The sequence below is a fragment of the Clupea harengus genome, chromosome 5 (assembly GCF_900700415.2).
Source record: "Clupea harengus chromosome 5, Ch_v2.0.2, whole genome shotgun sequence".
Taxonomy (NCBI): Eukaryota; Metazoa; Chordata; class Actinopteri; order Clupeiformes; family Clupeidae; genus Clupea; species Clupea harengus.
Window position 1 is genome coordinate 21,018,396 of NC_045156.1, and position 19,172 is coordinate 21,037,567.

The 19,172-nt window shown below is 40.5% G+C and overlaps 1 protein-coding gene across 2 annotated transcripts; it reads left to right on the forward strand.

The window, feature by feature from the left end:
* Positions 1 to 23: 23 nt before the first annotated feature.
* Positions 24 to 14,087, forward strand: dgkab (diacylglycerol kinase, alpha b). Of its 2 annotated transcripts, none has more exons than XM_012824922.2 (24): positions 24 to 131; positions 1,982 to 2,085; positions 2,339 to 2,415; positions 2,858 to 2,990; positions 3,312 to 3,386; positions 3,512 to 3,561; positions 3,962 to 4,036; positions 4,782 to 4,898; positions 5,100 to 5,217; positions 5,423 to 5,511; positions 5,659 to 5,769; positions 5,880 to 5,978; positions 6,162 to 6,233; positions 6,412 to 6,485; positions 7,783 to 7,857; positions 8,106 to 8,191; positions 8,397 to 8,486; positions 8,753 to 8,913; positions 9,550 to 9,614; positions 9,927 to 10,017; positions 11,633 to 11,813; positions 12,248 to 12,368; positions 12,482 to 12,542; positions 13,181 to 14,087. In XM_012824922.2, exons 2-24 carry the CDS (start codon positions 2,007 to 2,009, stop codon positions 13,259 to 13,261), a joined length of 2,181 nt encoding a protein of 726 aa, XP_012680376.2. In that variant the 5' UTR covers positions 24 to 131; positions 1,982 to 2,006; the 3' UTR covers positions 13,262 to 14,087. The 2 variants fall into 2 exon arrangements, with proteins under 2 accessions (XP_012680376.2, XP_031423910.1); XM_031568050.2 differs by lacking the exon at positions 24 to 131 and adding an exon at positions 156 to 504.
* Positions 14,088 to 19,172: the final 5,085 nt, after the last annotated feature.

Below are 19,172 nucleotides of genomic sequence, written 5' to 3' on the forward strand. Positions count from 1 at the left end.
GGCGCTTCTGCACTGTGACGATCCTCTGCTGCTATTTTTCTCCGCCCATTTAATGCTTGGTTAATCCTCCTACACTCGGGCTAGGCCGGTCATGTCACTAGCCTATTGAACGTCGGAGCACAACTGTCTCCGTAAGTAGTTCATATTTTTCGCCTATCTTGAATTTGAAACTCATGTAAAGAAAATGTACATTTTCTCGTATTTTCGTTTTCTGCTCGATCATATGCCATCTCTAAGCGTTTGCAGCAAGCTGATTTTGCTGTCACTTAACGCCTCATTGACTCTTGTGAGAGTTGTTGTTGTTGAAAAGACTCATTAAACTACTAAGCGTTGCAGTAATTGAGGAAGGTTGATTGAAACCGACGATTTCAGTAAGGCTTGGACGTGTCAGTCGGCATCGTGAACTTGTTTTTCTCAACTTGTGAATCGGTTGGTTTCACTCATAGCCGTTGTAGCAAGTGTCTCGGTCTACTGCTCTTGGGCTTTTACATTCACTCTAATGAGGTAAGGCTAATATCCATACATAACATTTTGTAAAGGGCACTGACAAAGAGCTCACGGAAAATATCAGGTGTCATACTTCAGGATGATAAGATCTCAGAGGTTGCGTATGCGTTTCAGTTCATGCTTTCTTAGTTTTGTAACTTGATCCTCTGTAGTAAGTAGTAAAACGGTAGGACTTGACAAATGTATATTTATTTTCTCAAATAATTGCTGTCAAAAGCGTAACGACGATAACTCAGGCAGCCGCTGATTCTGGATCGAGTTTGACAGATCTTCGCCAAATCTATGAGTCAGCAGCCGTAGACGGTTTGGCACAGAAATGAACCTTTTTCAGTATAAAAAGGATTTGTTTCTGTTTTTGCAATACACAGATTGGAGAAATCTGAAATTCCAAATGTGTTTGTTTCGCGAATACTTTTAGCCTTGTGTGCAGTCATAAATGACTAATGCAGGTTTAGGCCCATAAATCTAATCGGCATGACATTTTTATTAGTCCCAGATAAATTATATTTAACCAAACAATGTGGTCTGTGGAAATACCAAAAAGATAACCTCAAATTCTAGTAATACATCTTTTTTTGATGTACCTTAATCTCTCTCATTTAATCTTTTCCTAATTGTATCTCTTATTTTCTGATGTTCAGCATCAGATAAAAACATCCACATCTTAAATCCTGCAGTATTAGTCACATAATACACCAAAGACACCATGTGTGGCCTGCTTAAAGCGGGCCACACCTGTTCCGCTTGTGAGGTTGAAACCCCACCTCACAGTTCAGGTCATCTACATGCTCTCACACTGTACAGTAGCCTACTATATAAGGCCACATTTCTGTAGGAGAAATTTCCTTTTAGAAATCTCAACAAATCCATTGGCATATGGAGGAAACCATATATAATTGCCATTTGTGGTTTATGGTTGCTCGATGATAAATTCTGAGTCTTGTCAATCAAAATTAGTGAGACAAAATATGGACTACTTAAGTGCAGACCAGTGTGCCTTCAATACTGCTGTTATGAATATTGATTTGGAATTGGGTTAATGATTTCTGATATGAAGCATAGCACTGTTTGCCTTGGTCACTTGGTTCTGTGAGGGTTTTCAAGGAAGTTTTCATGTAGACATTGTTGCAGTGTTATCTACCATGTGGTATATGTTATCTGCAAATTGACGTTCCACTCCGAGGACAGTTCCGCTGGAATGGGGAAAAACTTGTTCCAGGCTATTGTGTCATTCATGGGCTGAAGGATGTGGCTGAAAGGTTCAGAACCATTCCCAAACAGGAACGTTGTCTTTTGAAGTTGTTTGTAACACACATTTCTTCTCCATGACCTTATATACTCTCGGATATAGGCAAGGAGGCTAATGTCTGTTTCTCTCTGTACCAGTATATGTCTAATCTATCTATCTGTCTATCTGTCTCACAGTTTCTGATTTTCTTGGTCTCTTCTCCCTATCTGTCTCTGTGTCTCTTAGCTTTAAGTCAGAGTGGACATCAGAGATGACCTCTTTGGCTGCTGAGTCCTGCGGGGCCGAGGTGAATCCTGTTGATTTCATCCAGCTGCAGCAGTACATGGAGTGTGAGTGTCCTTCCTGTCGCAGTGTTGTGATAATGACAGCACTCTGTGCGTTGTGTGGGCGTAACGCCTCTCATCTAGCCGGCACTTCACATCTGCATGTTGATATGTAGGGTATTTGCGTATCAAGGCATTTTAGTTGTGAATATATCATAGGTGCAGTGCCCCCAGCAAGCTTGTCTTCAGTCATTTGATGCCACATATTGTTTGTTTGAAACATGGAGTAATTGGCATTTGCATGTGCCTTACTTAACAGACAGCAGCATGAGGGTGAAAGATGTTGTGAAGGAATTCAATGCAGGAGGAAAGCTGGTCCAGCATAAGTCTGGAGACGTAAGTACATTACATATTGTTGCTCTCTTGCTTTGAACAAAATTGGATCAAACATTTTCTGGCAAATCCTGTAATTATCATAAAACTGCCATTATGTTCTAAAGGGCATTACATGGCAGAATCACCAGATTAGGTTTAGAACATAGTGTTCTCTCTCAGTTATTATAACATCTCTGTAAGTTAATGAAATTGCTGTTGTTACAGAAAGGTCTGGCTTCGGTGAGCTGTTTTTAGTGTCTGATCAATTGATGTCCGTTGTGTGTGTGTGTCCCCCCCTCTCCCACACTCTATTCTCGTTCTCCTCTTCCTCCTCTGTTTTCTCTCTCTCTCCTCTGTTCACACCTTCACTTTTCCTTTCTCCTTCCTCTCTCCTTTCTCCTGTCCTTCCTCTCCTCTCCTCTCCTCTCGGCTCATGTTCCCTCCAACTCACATTCTGCTGCAGCATGTCGACAGGACTGGTTTCTCTCTCTTCCTAAAGAGCTACCTGGAAGCAGACAACCTACCCACCGAGCTCTGTCAACATCTCTTTCAGTATTTCCAGGACTCTGAGCTGTGCAAAGGAAAGCCTAGAGACGGTAAAATATCTAGCAACCATGTTGGGCCATGAAAGCTGTCTGTTGTAGACACATAGCTTTTGCAATCCTTCCTCAAGAATAGTTTCTGTTCCTTCTGTGGACATTAGACATTAGGCCACCAAAGTTGTCATGCATTACTGTGTTAATTAATTGCCTCCACCAAGGTTTAGGCTTAATTAAGTTTAAACAGTCTTGATAGCAGTTGCTGATGAATAGCTAATGAACATTTGAAATATGATAAATCATGCAATATTATAGCCTTGTGTATTGAGTGGATGCTGATTCTTTGTCTGTCTTGCCCATTCTGTGCCTCTCTTGTAGATTATGTTTGTCTTAAGGCAATGTCTTGCTACTTCTCTGTGTTGGAAGAGGGCAAGCCGAGGGATAAACTGGAATGTGAGTCTTGATATGGTGTTAATGACTGTTTCATATGACGTTAGGTGGGAAAAAATAGAACTTGGCCGTAGTACTAATCGCAACTTATGAAAGACGCGTCTTTTCTCTTTTCGCTGCTCTTATAGTTACCTTCAAACTATATGACAAAGATGGCAATGGCTATCTGGATAAATCAGTAAGTAATATCCCAATTCCTTTCAGTGGTAAACATATTGGGTAACGTACAGAGACTTTACAGATGGTTTGTTTATAATCTAAACGTATTGGGTAACCTACAGAGGTAACCAATTACAGATGGTTTGTTTATACTCTGAACATCTGTAGATGGACTATACATGGTCTATACATGATGGTCTGTAGATAGTCTACATCCAAATAATGTGAACACATATTGCTCAGTGAACTATTCACACAGTGAACTGTTCATTGGAATCGCATAGATTCCAAAGGAGGTCAGTTAAGGCACTTAATTAGTTAAGGCTAATGTTTTGATTGTACATTTACCTTTGCAAATTATATGCAAATCCTATCTGATATTTGATTCACTGATCTGAAATACGTGTGAATTACTCCAGGAAGTGGACGCTATAATAACCCAGATGATGCGTGCAGCAGATTACCTGGGTTGGGAAGTGACAGAGCTTAGACCGGTAAAGGACCGCTTTATTTCCTTCGACCGTACTTGGAAAAAAAGTGTTCTTGCAAAAGTTAATTTCATATTTAAAGGTACAGTCTGCAATTGTAATCCAATTCAGCGAATTTCTCCTCACGCTCCTTAAACTGTCCTTTCTGTGTGTGCGCTCAAAATAACTCTGGTGTTCGTACACAGTTCTGGCTCTCGAAATTGGAAACAAACAGTGGCTCAGACCAGGCCATAAACAATTCCAGCCAATCAACACATTGCTTTACGAGCACAGAAGGGATGGGTGTAAATTGACTGGCAATTGAGCTTAAATATCAACAACCTTTCGACCAGAATCGCGAACTGTACCTTTAATATTCAATCAAAAGTTATCAGTTCACATTTGAGTTCTGCTTTTTCAATATAGGTGTTTTTCTTCATAGATTTGCAAAATGTAGTTACTTTTTTCCACCTCTGAAAAAAAAACAACTCTTGTGCTTGAGCAGTGAAGACAGAGTGGCACAAATTCTATCAACTAGTGATTTTATTTAACATCAAGGCCTGTCTTAAGTTACTTCTCAACCAAGTATCTTGTTTTGTTTCAGAATATGTTTCATTGTGGAAGGAAGTGCTTTATGAATACATAGTGTCTTTAAAATCTTTTTCCAAAGGCCATCTTACTGTTTATCATTACTGGTCAGAAACAGGACCTCTGACCTCTCATTGTTTTGTGTGAGTGCACGGTTGCTCACAGTTGACTGTAATATACCCAGGTTCTAGAGGACACAATGACAGCCATAGATGCGGACAGCAGCGGGACAGTGACCCAACAGGAGTGGATTCTGGGAGGGATGAACAACGTTCCTCTCCAAGTGCTGCTTGGTCTAAAGGCAAGTTTACTCACTGAGTGACTCATGCGCTGTGTTGACTTATACCCGGAAAGCTGCATTGAAATTCAGAAGCCCTGGCTCAGCGTTTCCACAGGACATTTGCTGCGTCAGCTCTTTTCTAAAGAAAGCCACAAGCCCCTAACCTGACACCAAGCCAGCCTGTAAAATAATGTGTCCACATGTTGTTTGGCTTGGAGTCAGATCGCGGAGCAGGACAGCCAGCACACATGGAGGATGAAGAACTTCACCAAGCCCACCTACTGCTGTGTGTGTGATGGAATGCTGATGGGCCTCCGCAAACAGGGCCTCTGCTGCAGTGGTGAGTTCCCACCAGCAGAGGGCCACGTCTCTATGTCAGACACAAGCTACATTACTACATCATACTTAATTTAAATGAATTAAAATGATTTGCCTGCTTACGTTATACTGTATGCGATAATAACTATTTAGGCGGTGAAGACTGTCGTCGGTCCACGGTGAACTGAAATGGTTCAAATGTGTTCTGTTCTTTCTTGTGCTGACAGTTTGCAAGTACACAGTCCACAGTCGCTGTGCCAACAAGAGCACTGCCCCCTGTGTGCGCACCCACGTCAAGAGCAAGGCTGAGATCGGGGTGAGGCTGCAGGGGAGAACTGATTAAAGTTGTTTTTTTCTGGGGGGGGGGGGGGTTGTGGGTTTGTATCTCACATCACCTTGTACTTGTTTGTGTGCGTGTGTGTGTGTGTGTGTGTTTTTCTCTGGCTGTGTATGGTCTCCTCAGGTCCCCGCTCATGACTGGATCAGGACAGAGAGTGACTCTAGTAAATGTGACTTTTGCCAAAAGAAGATTAAAACTCTGGCAGGGAAACGCTGTGCGTGGTGCCACCTCATAGTAAGGAGACAGGGTTTCTATGTTGATGCTACTGTATATTCTGATTCTTGATCTTTTTAGAAAGATTAAATGCACATGAAGAACAGGACCTGACATGCTTTATTTTGTAGCGACATGATGAGTGTGCGGTTCAGGGTTCCTCTGAGTGTGACTGTGGACCTCTGAGAGACCATATCCTGCCCCCATGGTGCATCAGCCCCCTTCTCAAGGTAATTATTAATTATTGATCATTAATTAACGCCCAGACATGACAGTGTCATACTTTTAAATGAGTGTCTGCATCTGGGACTGCTTTCTCTAACATCATTGTATTACACGTGGCACATAAGTAACAGTGACCTTGTGACAAATTTGTTTGTGTGTGTCTGTGTCTGTGTCTGTGTGTCTGTCAGGAGGATGAGGGCTACAGCTCATGTGGGGAGAGCGTTCTGATGAATATGACATCAGAAGGAACCCAATTACACGTAAGGTTCCCTCTCCACACTTCATATGGCGCTCACTGATTAGTTTGCCAGGCTTGCTAGCTGAAACATTAGTACACCCCTTTGACTGCTGCAGTTATGTTTAACATCAGGCCTTGTTAACATCTTTTAACCAACTTCCAAGCATCAGGAAAATGAATTTACCCTCTATCTCTTTCAGATCACTCCTCCACCACAAACTCATCCTCTCCTAGTTTTCGTTAATCCAAAAAGTGGAGGGAAACAGGGAGAGAGGTGAGAAATTATGAAATCTCCACACGGCACACTAAAGGATTCACCCCCAGCTCTGAGCCTAACTACACCCACTGCATCATTTATAAAAAAAAGTCATAAACTCATCAGGTCATAAACTCCTGTGAATGATGAGTCCTGATTAGCAGATGAAAATGAGACTCATACTGCAGGCAGGGAGTGGGGGAGGTGGGTAGCCATTTCATGACGCGGATAAGTCCCAAATCGTCGACTGTTAGTCAGCATCAGCATCAGCCTGGCAGATGGCGTGTTGAGCCATTTTCAACCAATAACATGCTTTTATAGAAATGCTAATTTTGTCAATATCAACACCAGCATTGATGTGTTTCAAAGTACAGTTATATACACTTTCTATATACTTTTTTTCTATAAAAGTATATATAAAACCCTGTTTGTGTTGTAGCAAAGTGATTAGTTATTTGTGAGGACTGTGGTGCTATTGAGTACTGGTGAAGCCCTTTAACCTTTAAAGATAGTGATATCGCTTCACCTGCAAGATATGTCTTGGGCGTTGTACACAATTCAGATTTGTCCCTTGTCACTGTGCTCAAAGTTCAGTCAAATTTAACCAGTTTTGACCTTTCAGACCATGAAGATAAACGGCTGAGACCTATTTAAACCACTCTGCATTTTTTATTTAAGAGATTTTATAGAATTAATATAGTAGTGGTACTATACCATGTTTAATGTTGATATGAAGGTGTTCTAAACAAGTAGCACTATAATTGCTCAGTTCAGTAAAAGTCGTTGTTAGGTGAAAATTCACACTCAAGTTTACCTCGGACTCCGGTGTTGTGTATAAGTATATTTTATTCAATAAGCTTATCGGGCTCACCCACAACTTGGCAGATGAGAGTGAAGCAAAGTTAAACACATCACACAAGGTTTATATAGGTTAAATTTGGCATTTGACACCAAAGCACTATGTCAGCAGAGATAACCACATGGTGGGTTAACTCCACGTCCGAGGTCATCTCGCTATGCTCTCTGCAACGTGTGCATCAGCAAGGCAGAAAAGAATGACTACCAGTTCTTCTTATCAGCCCTCGCTTATGTACACACAGAAGGTACGCTTTAAAGCGCACATACAGAGATAGAAACTTCAGCGCTTAAAAATTAAAGGCATACAGAAACAGAAAAGCCATGTTTCAGCACACAAAGGCATATGATTAACACACAGACATACTTGATTATAGTCAGAGTTTCACAATGATTTATATCAGTCGTTACATTAGTCATGACTTGTTGTTCTGCTTTTTGTTTATCTCTACTAAATAAGGGTCATGAGGAAGTTGCAGTACCTCTTGAATCCACGACAAGTCTTCAACCTCAACAATGGAGGCCCAAGCCCTGGGTGAGGCATGCATAAACCAACAATGTCATTTTGATATATGAGTCCCTATATAAGCAGTCAGCATATGGTGCATTGGGTTGCACTGTGCATCCTAGGGTGGTCCCTACCCTAAAGTTATGTTCATCCTTGCTCCACATGCTGGTTATACCTCAGAGTATTGAGCTCAAGTGGAAGTCAGACACTAATTTGTACTGCTATTTTTTATATATTTATCAATTGCTGTATTTTATTGTGTGCTGGACTGTCAGGCTTCACTTCTTCCGAAACGTTCAGCAGTACCGAGTCTTGGTGTGTGGTGGTGATGGCACAGTTGGCTGGATCCTAGACGCTATTGGTAAGGAATGTTGCCATAATCATCAACGGCACAAAATGCCAGAATGCCAGTGATACCTGCAGACACATTAAAATAGAGTACTCTAGATTAGTATCTAATGCATGTGTATGTATGTCCAAATGTTGTTGATGTGGAAGAGAGTTACATATTAATGTTCCTCAGCCAAGCCAGCAATATGCTTAACTGTTGTGTGTGTTTTTGGCAGACAAAGCCGACCTTCCAGTGTGCCCCCCAGTGGCGGTGCTGCCCCTTGGCACAGGCAATGACCTCGCTCGCTGTCTGCGCTGGGGAGGAGGTGAGACACATCACGTCTCTCACATTTCTGTAGAACATGGGTTGTGTGTGTCGTTTGAATATCTATTCATTGCCCACTGGATGTTGCACTCAATTAAGTCTTGCAGGGGTATAGGCTGGATTTGATAAAAGTCTGTCTGTGTCTGTGTGTGTGTGTGTGTTTGAGTGTGTGTGTGTGTGTGTGTGTGTGTGTGTGTGTGTGTGTGTGTGTGTGTGTGTGTGTGTGTGTGTGTGTGTGTGTGTGTGTGTGTGTGTGTGTGTGTGAAGGATATGAAGGGTCAGACCTCAGTGATATCCTAAAGGAGGTGGAAGGGGGGGTTGGGCTTCCCATGGACCGTTGGAGTGTACAGGTCATCCCCGACAACCCTGAGGAGGAAGGAGACCCCGTGCCCTACGAGATTATCAACAACTACTTCTCTATTGGGGTGGTGAGTTTAGGCCCTGTGAGAGGAAGGAGTCTAGAAACACATCAGTGAGCTGAATGAGGTGACACAACTCGCTTTGTCCTCCCAAATGTAGCAGCTCCAGTGAGCCAGTGAAACCCCCGTGCCCCTCAGTAGGAAACAGTTCTAAAAAAAGAACAGTTTCATTATGCTTGAAGGAATAGCTCCGCATTCTTTCACATCTGTAGTGTTAAATGATTTATTATTATTTGTACTTGTGTATAGCGGCAGGTACACCAATTGCATTTGGACCGAGAATTTTACCATTCAAATCTTCAAACGTCACAAAAAATGTTTTTGGTGAGATACTCCAGAAAACGCAGTCATGTCATGAATGAATAGACACAGTGAGATAAGCTATTCTTAAGATATTTTAAAAGCTTTTTTGAAGGTTTGGATGAGAAATGCCAAAATATTCCTTCACAGTACATTATTATCTTTAAGAGGCAGATAGACTTCCTTTATTTCTGCTCAAGATTTGCTACTTTCTCTACCAGTTGAACCCATGCTCTGTTTACATAGACTAGATAGAGGATTATGCTTGAATTCCCTGACAGTTGGTAGAGGTGTCATACAAAAAAAAATAGTTTTATGGTATTAACACAGTATTACTATGTTCAGGATGCATCCATTGCCCATCGATTCCACGCGTTGAGGGAGAAGAACCCACAGAAGTTCAATAGCAGGTAAGTCTGCAGTTCTTTATCTCTGGTCATCTTTTAAATGGAGGATCGGGTCATGGGGGGGATTGATGTCCTAGGTCATGCTGATGTTCCAAATAAATGTTGAAGTCAACCCAAAATTACGCAGTATTTGCTCCTGAAGAGTGACAGAAATCACAGCATAGATACAAGTTGTGGGCTAAATACTCTTAACTGGATAATTTGAAGGATACTATAGTGTGGGTTAACGGCAGTAAAAGCTAGTTTAAACTAAGTCTAGACAACATCTTTTAGACACCACAGAAATGGTTTGATTGTTTTCTTTTTGTCTTTAAGAGCAAAAAACAAGCTGTATTATTTCGAACTGGCCACATCTGAGACCATCTCTGCCTCTTGCAAGAAACTGTCGGATTGTCTCTCTATTGAGGTAAAAGACTGCCACTTCTAAATGCTACAACATTATGTTAACATAGAATTATAAAACAATGTTTTGCCGCTTTATTTATTGACCTGTCAAAAGCTTTTGATACAGTAAACCATGAGATACTTTTTGGCAAACTGGACTCCCTGGGATTTGATAATGTCTCCCTTAGATGGTTCAAAAACTATTTCACGGATAGAACACGGGGGGGCGTGGTGACGGCGGTTAGTGATCTACCCTGATTATTTCACATATTTAAGTGTTACAGGCAGAATATCTGTGCAGGGGGAGGGGGCGTGGCGGCGGCGGTTACAAACACGCACGAGCGTGCAGGCACATCAGTGGGCCGCAAATTACTTTCTAGTTAGAATGGTGGTCCCTGGGACAAAACCAGTTGAAAACCCCTGCTCTAGAACATTGCAAAGCCCATTTTTATGCCGATGATACAATTTTGTATGCCTCAGCGCCCTCTATAGATCAAGCCGTTTCAAACCTTCAACATGCTTTTGATTGTGTACAGGAATCCCTAAAGTCCCTCAAATTGATGCTGAATGAGTCGAAGACTAAATTCATGATTTTCTCCAATGGTAGAAATAATGTCCCCTCCACCAATAGGATCTGCACCCATTCTGGAACTAATATTGAGCAAGTTCCTTGCTATAAATACCTAGGTATCTGGCTAGATGATAGGCTGTCATTTAAATCACATGTTCTTCACCTAGCTAAGAAGGTTAAAATTAAACTGGTCTCTCTTTATAGAATTAGATCTTGTTTTACTTTTGAAAACCGAATGGAAATAGTGCAATCAACAATTTTGTCAGTTCTTGACTATGGTGACATTGTTTACATGTATGCTGCACCCTCTACCTTAAAACACCTGGACTCTGTATACCATAGTGCTATTCGCTTTGTCACAGGAGACGCTTTCAGGACCCACCACTGTAACTTATACAAGAAGGTTGGTTGGTCCCCTCCAGCAGACAGGAAGGAAAAACATTGTCTTTTATTTGTTTGTAAAGCCTTAGTGGGAAAACTGCCTAATTATCTTATGTCACTTTTAAAATTAAAATCCATCTGTCATAACACACGATCACAGAGCCTCATCTCCCTTGAAATCCCCCTTACCAAAACTAATATAGGTAAAATAGCTTTTAAGTTCTTTGCTTCCTATAAATGGAACACTGTTCAAGAGGACTTGAAACTAAGTATTTATCTGTCAACCAATTTAAGAGCCTTTTAGATGCTAAAGATGTGCCTCAGTGCTGTTGTTTTAAATGATTCTCTGATTTTATTTAATTTTTTACTATATGTTATTTTTTTTATACTTAATTTCTGAGTTGTATAATGTGTTTTGTTTATTTATCTTGTCTGTTTTGTTTTGTTATGGTTTGTTTATTGATTGTTCATCTGTATTATGTACCCTCAATCAGGGCATTGCTGAAAAAGAGCCCTGTGCTCAGTCAATTCTCCCTGAATAAATGATGATGATGATGATGATGATGATGTGGTTCTGCTGTACTGAACCACACTGTCACTGCAAGCTTCCTACTGGTTTAACCCCCCACTCCACCCCCTCCTGACAGTCAGTAATCTCTCTGTCTTTCTGTTCTTTCCCTGGTAGTGCTGTGGGGTTCCACTGGACCTGAGTAGTCTGGACCTACAGGGTGTTGCTGTTCTAAACATTCCCAGCATGCACGGTGGCTCTAACCTGTGGGGGGAATCACGGAAGGACGAGGCAGAGAGCGACACAAACGTTCCCGAAGTCATTACAGATCATGACACTCTGAAGAGTAGCTCACAAGGTACGCATGAAATATATATCCTAAAGAGGTGTCTTTTAGATGTATGCAGGAAGTATATCATAAAAGAGTGGCTCTAGACGTACGCACGTCACTTTCAAAGGTGCAGGACTCTAGTGTCACCACAGTAAAACAAGCTGATTTTGACTTGATAGAGGGTCCCATTTGGAATCAGAATATGTCTGAACAGAGAGCAGAGGTAGTACGCAGTGTACGGCTCCTCATTTACTATGGCACATGTTATATACTCCACTGTCAATGTTATATACTCCAATTACCCTTCATTCATCTCACCCTATTCCTTGACAGTTTATTAATTCTGTCTAGAGGTGTGATTCAGTGTTGCACTGAGCTAGACTATTACATGCATTAGAACATATACTCGGTCTACTCACAGGCATACTGGACATACTTCAAAACGGTCCTGTTTTTTCCAGATTTGAGTGATAAACGCCTGGAGGTGGTTGGGCTGGAGGGAGCTCTGGAGATGGGTCAGATCTATTCGGGCCTGAAGAGCATGGGCCGCAGACTGGCCCAGACGGCCCACCTCACAATCAGGTGCTCATGCAGACTAGCAGCCACTGCTCCTTTCACAGCTACAATTTGGATGTGCCTTTGTAGGATTATCTTAAGCCCTCTTTGACTCCGGCCATCTCTGATTTCCCCAACAGGACATTGAAAGCTCTGCCCATGCAGATAGACGGAGAGCCATGGATGCAGCCACCAAGTACAGTGAGTTGAAAGGGAACAGCTTAATGCAGCATTATGGAGTTTTTTTGTTGTTTTGGCTAAAACTAGCAAGCTACCTGCCTAAAAAGCATGCAAACACTACCAACCGCCTAGTTGGCAGTTAAAAGTTCGCTAACATGTTAACTTGCGTCTTATTATGCCTTTAATGTGGGTGATGTCATGCTGTGAAAGCTTTTCTGACATATTCACGGGGTGCTCTGACCCAGACCACAGAGCTACATAGTGCACAGCCTAAACGGCCCGTGGGAATGACAGGTACATTTAATCTGTCCTTCACATGACCATATACAATCAAAATTTGAAGATAATACCAAAAATCATAAAAACATACCTCAGAAAGAGGCAAATTGTTGAATAGTATTGCTTTAATGCATAAAAGTAACAAATAAGACTGTCTGGAATAAACACAGGATGACATACCTGTCAGAAAGGAGCAAATAGACTGTTGTCTGGAGTATATCTAAGTAGCATAGTCAAAATGTAAGGACTTCTCAGCACCAAGGGATTTTGAAAAAGAAAATCTTGAACAATACTCCATGACTGTTGAGATTAAATGTTTTAATACAGGGATATGACATATCTTCTGTTTATTTATATCTCTCCAAATCTCTCCACCTAAGATTCACATCAGCCACAAGAACCAAGCAAACATGCTGATGGCGGCTCCTGTGAAATCATCTGGCTTCTTCCACCACAAATAAAGAAGAAACTTGAGTGCCCTGTGAAGTCTATTACCTGATCTTGCTTTTTCTGCTTCGACCCCCCCACCCCCCCAACCACCGACCCTGTCTATCTGTCTATCTGTCTGTCCGTCTGTCCGTCTGTCCGTCTGTCTGTTTGTCTGTCTGTCTGTCTGTCTGTCTGTCTGTCTGTCTGTCCAAACGACTTTCATGCTTCTTTTCTCGAAAAGGAAGTATCACATCATCAACCACAATTTCCTTGTTCTCTTAATAACCACTGAGAAATTGATTTGACTTGAAACATGCGCAAATGTCACTCCTCAACAGGCATTTTCCAAGCACGGTTAATTTCAATGTACTTTTCAATTCAATTTTCAACAGGTGTTATATTATACCATTTGGTGTTAAAGAGGGAGAAATATCCTATTTCAGTTCTTCAGATGGATTGCATTTAACATTTTGTGGCTTACTTGTTGGCACATATAATTTTAGCTTGAAGGGGAGGGGACAAATTCTCTCTGTGGTAAGTCTAGGACTAGCACTAAAACATATGAGGCCACTCTGATGGCTTAAGACTCCATTATCGCTCTAATTTTTTGTATTATCCGTTGGCAACAAACAAATGTTTAAATTTTTACTAATTCTGGCATGCTTTTCCCCAATATGGTCAGAAAGTATTTATTAACATAGTCACATTGTGAACATGATGTATAGGTTTGCTGTTTGTATTTGCACAGAGACATGTTTATTCTGTTTTAACCTGTGTAGTCTGTCCTACTAATCTTCAGGTTGGGAATGTGTTCAACATTCATAATAAACTGATACTGAAGTGGTTTTGATAACTATATTTTGACATACATAGGTGTTTATTATAATTCAAAACAATACGATCATTTGGAATAGCCCAATCTAAGGAATCTTCATTAGTTCATGATCAGATTGATGGTGTGTTGTTTTCTATTGTAATAGTATTATGACCGTCATAATATGGGGGTGCTTTATTTTATAATACTACTAAAAGAAAGTAAGTTTATCTTTAATTGTAAGACCATTTTTTCATTTATTTTGATTAACTATTGTGGAACTTAATCTCTCAGGTTCTACTGATTCCTGATTCCTAAATGTAGATGTAGGGGTTTGCTTTTTTTGCCCACCAATTTTTGGTCGACGATATCCTATATGTACACTTTTTGGACAATAGTTCGTAAATTCTCAAATTTGATGGCAAGCTTGCCTCTAGGAAGCATTTCCCAAGCTCATTACGATTCATTTGTGGAGTGGCGCTACCTGTTGAGTAATGGTCAAAGCAAACATCTCGAACATCTCTAGCCAATATCCTGTGATGTAAATGTTCAAACTCCACAAAATGTCTTACCCTGCATCTCTACCATACTCTTTGGATGCATGCCAGATTTTGTGAAATTTCATCCATAGAGGGCGATGCAACTGACACATTTCAATATCTAAAGAACCGCTTAAGATAAACTTTTAAAATGTATGCTTAAGTGTATGCTTACACTTGGCTACATTGCTCAAATCTCCCAAAGTATGTAGCATTCACTCTACATTTACTATTGTATTCACACATATTCTTGTCTTCAACTAATATCCCACATTTTATATACACATGCATATTTTTCAAAATGTAAAGAAATGCCAAGTACAGTTATGCAATGAAGCTCATAGGCTATTGTTGATTATGTAAACATATAAACTTAACAAAATGCTCAAATTCAGCACAGGAATATATCTTAACTCATAGGTACTGCTTCACACCCTATCAGTGCACAGCCGTCATGTCCACAAACAATAGGCCTAGTTCCTTAGATTTTCAGGAACTAAGATAAACAACAAACTTTTGAGTCTATTGTTGGGCAGAAACGTAACCATTCAAGATAACACTTCTCTTGGAATGGAAAATATCTTATTTCACTTCATTCTTGCTCATTCTCTCAAGCGGTGGTCATATTACGCTCCGTTATGTTGTACGTCTAGTTGGAACTGAAAGACTATGCAGCTCTGAGAGTTCTTTCTCTTTTTAAGACTCTTTTTTGATTTACTTTTGTGTCCGTCTGAATAATGACGATTGTCCTGGAAGGAAACCAGACCCCTTTTAGGTGCCCCTTCGCAGATCTCATCTCGCCGCGCCAGTAAAGGCCTTTGAGGTTAGAGTGTAGCGCCGCTTAACTGAGGGTTAACATTTCCAACACTCCCAGGACTGCTTTTATAGGATCATGTGATGTGGAACCAACACCCTGTACTCCCCCCTCCCAGCCTGCCGAGCGCTGGCACGTCTTCAGGAGCGCTGAAGAGAGGGAAATACCCCCAGTTGTGTAATGTAAGATCCGTACCTCGTGCAATCACTGCCTGGATTACACATGAAATGCTTACTGACTTTGCACTATACAGCCATATACACCAAAATGGTCAGGGGTGGTCATTCAAGCATGGCTGCATTACAAAATAGGTTCCGGTTATTCAGAGGTCAACTAGCCTGTAGTAAATAAGACAGGTTTTTTTTTTTGTAAAAAAAATGTATACACTGTCCTAGCAAGACGGTATAACTAAAACTTTAAAAAGTCATGTGTTAGTTCAATAGTTTAACATTTTGCAAACATAAAATTGTACTTTACTTTCACAATCTCTGAGCCAGAAGGCCGACATCTTAACAGTAGTACATGAAAAGCTCAATTAAAAAATGTAGCCATTGACTAAGAATGATTTTCAATTTTGGAAGACAATAACTTTCCTGGGTGATGGGTGATGTATGCCATTCCCTGAAATTCCACAATTAGCGTAGGGCCTCATACCACAACGCACTTTACCTGGGTTGTCTTTTAATGCTAACCTATGTAAAGTAAGAATGCAAGTGCTGGGTTTTCATGTTATTTTTGAAAGGTTGAATTTGATTTCCTTTGATAGTTTTTCAATTTGACTTATCATGGTAAATTTTAGATATGACAATATGTTTCACTTTCATTGAGTGAGTTTTGAGGTTTTCATTTTTTGACAGGTTGAACTGCTGAGGGAAAGAAATGGAACTAAGCTAGGTGTTTGCTTTTTCATTTCATTTCATTTTTATTTTTATTATTTCAATAGCCTATTTTTTTTTTACTGGAAAGATGAACCCACACTATATGTGTGAACATATTTCATGTGAGTGATTTCATGTGATTTTAGTCTACATTTCGCTAGGTTCGGTGAGCACAAATTATAATTATAATGAGGCATTCCCTTTTCATTTGTATTACATTGACTTAAATTTATATTGGCCAGCTAAACTTCCACATACAAAGCCACATCCATGGGCGATAACTTTACTTAACAGCTTCAGTACTTGTATTGTACTCATGTGGGCGCTGGGCATCCTGATTTAACCACACACAGTCTGGAACGCATCTGGCTCTAATAGCCAATACGGAACTAGTGTGAGCTTTTTTGGTAAGTCGGGCTCTAGTAAAGAGGTGAAATACACACCGAATGGGCGTTAGAATACAGTGCATTCAATGGTGTCAATATAGTTCAAGAAGAAGTTAATATTTCGGATACAGAGGTTATTTGCCGAAGTTATTCGTTTTTTGACAGTTTTCCAAGACTAAAATCCACACAAACATGATTGATATGACTTGCACCTGTTAGCTGAGCTACTGAAACTGAACGTAGCACGAAAAGAGAGCATTCTGAGACGTTCGATCCATACCGTGGTCAGCTGGGAGCGGGTCATGTAGAAGTTGTATCATTTAGCCAGACCCCCATGATAAGACCTCCCGTGACGGCTATTCAAATACAGGAATATATTTTACAAACAAATACGCGTTGTATTAAGACACTGACTTGGGTTAAATCAAAAGGCTGTGTGACTTAAAGTGGTTGACAAAAATGGCTAAAACACCATTCAAATCTATTAATGACGTTTGTCCAAACCAGGCCCAGATAGTGTTCTCAAATCCTACATGATGCACAGTGGCGTATCTAGCCCTATTTTTTGAGATCGTCAAATTAACACCAAACAACCGATTTAGTGAACTTATTTTGTTTCATTTTTAGAATTAGAAATAAAATAGTCTCGAGTAGCACAGGAATCCCGCCTGTTCGACACTGTGGTGTCAAGCGCACGGCTCTGTTTGGTCGCGAGCGTGCAGACAGACGGTGATAACGTCTAGTAAATAGACTGGGAGCGACTGTCCGACCCAAGCTGGTATAAGCTGCCATAATCAGCTGCTGGATATAAAGGTATAGCACATGAAGTTTAAAATAGTAAAAGAAACGAAATGGTTAAATCATCACGAGTTAATTATAGATGTCGTCGTGGCTCTTTTTTATCATGCCAGTTCATTGATCCTGTGGGTATGCTAGCCTACTCAGTAGCTCAGCCAGCTATAACTAGCTAGTGAACTCTAGCCTACAACGTTAACCTACTCACCCTACCCTACCCTACAACGTTAACCTACTCACCCTACCATTGGAAATTATTGTGCTACAGTAGAATTAGCACCTATGTCGGCAGATGTCTTCAATATGTTTATTGTTGTGCCATATTTCTAAATCTTAATTTGTAAATTGTTCTTCCTAAAACCCACTAGAGGACACTATTTAAAAGGATATTTTCAAAAATGTCTTATGGGGGACCATGCCCCCAAACCCCCCTAGTTTTGCTGGGTCACAGGACAAATATTAGGTTTTATCTAGGGGCTTAGCCCCCCCAAAAGTGGGAACCTAAATTCGCCCCTGATGATGCACCAGGGTTTTGATCCCATTTCTGGATTGTTGTGATATTTCTTACCATCAAATATGTTATAAAGTGTGTAGATAAAATTAAAGTGAGGTAAAATGCAAAGCATGAGAAAAATGACCGTATATAAAAAAAGACATTGCCCAGATCAATAATAATGCCCCCACTTTTTCAATTTAAAGATGCTGTCACTGTATGTATGTGATACATACATGGAGAATGGTTCTATTTCCCCAGCAACAGGCCGCCCCATATCGGAAACAACTCTGTTTTCAACAAGATTATTTGCATCTGCACGTGTGCAGTTATTGCTGGGAGTATATTCACAAAGCGTATTTGTGTCCGGTTCTACCAAGCTAGTATCGGGTGCTCAGACTGGGAAGTTGCTTTAACCAAAGCTGCCCATTTCTGACCATCAACCTGCCTGATTTACACATGCTTAGGCATAGACTGCAATTCCATTTTAGACAACCACCACCCCCAGCAACATCCTTCATGATACTGTATGTCTTTTGTTTAAATGGACCCTTCATGTTTTCAACACAGTTAACACTTTGAGATGTATGCATAGTACAAGCATTCTGATTTGTAAGAACAGCCCCTCAATCCTCAATTCTATTTTAGGCGACGGGTCTGTAAAAGTGTTTATTTACCAGTATCCCAACATGTATTTCAAGGAAGAGACAGAGGAGAAATCATGGAGAGAAAAGGAAGACAACTTATGTATAACATGTTCATAACTGACATGTTTATGGTGGACATGGTGAGTTTATAGTGAATGGGTTTTGAATAATGCAAACTAATATTATAATTAGCCCACGTGATTATCTTCTTACTTATTATGATAGTTGTTTCTGCACAACTAGCCTCCAGGTACAGTGATTCAAAGTGACTCACATAGGTAATGGCACAAAAAAGTTATGCAGCCAAATTGACCAGAGGAGTACAACTTTTGGCCTATGCCATAGCAACGTCTACATTTGAAAGAAAATGCAGGAGCTATGAAGTTACAAGACCATAGTTGTGTAACACCTTTGTTACAAGCTCAGACTAAAAGTTCTTGGACAAATACAACTAACGGAAATGACTTTGCCTAGACCTAGGAATAGACATATTAAAGTTGCTCTACAAAGCCTGGAGTCAGTCCTTATTTTAACTACATGGAGGTCTCATTCATCCGTCCTTTGTTCCGCTTTCTAT

What these genes read in the sequence shown, in the direction of transcription:
- dgkab (XM_031568050.2), top strand. An exon ending in CTGTCTGCGCTGGGGAGGAG is followed by an intron (nt 8,487 to 8,752) that starts GTGAGACACATC and finishes GTGTGTGTGAAG; the next exon opens with GATATGAAGGGTCAGACCTC. An exon ending in ACTACTTCTCTATTGGGGTG is followed by an intron (nt 8,914 to 9,549) that starts GTGAGTTTAGGC and finishes TACTATGTTCAG; the next exon opens with GATGCATCCATTGCCCATCG.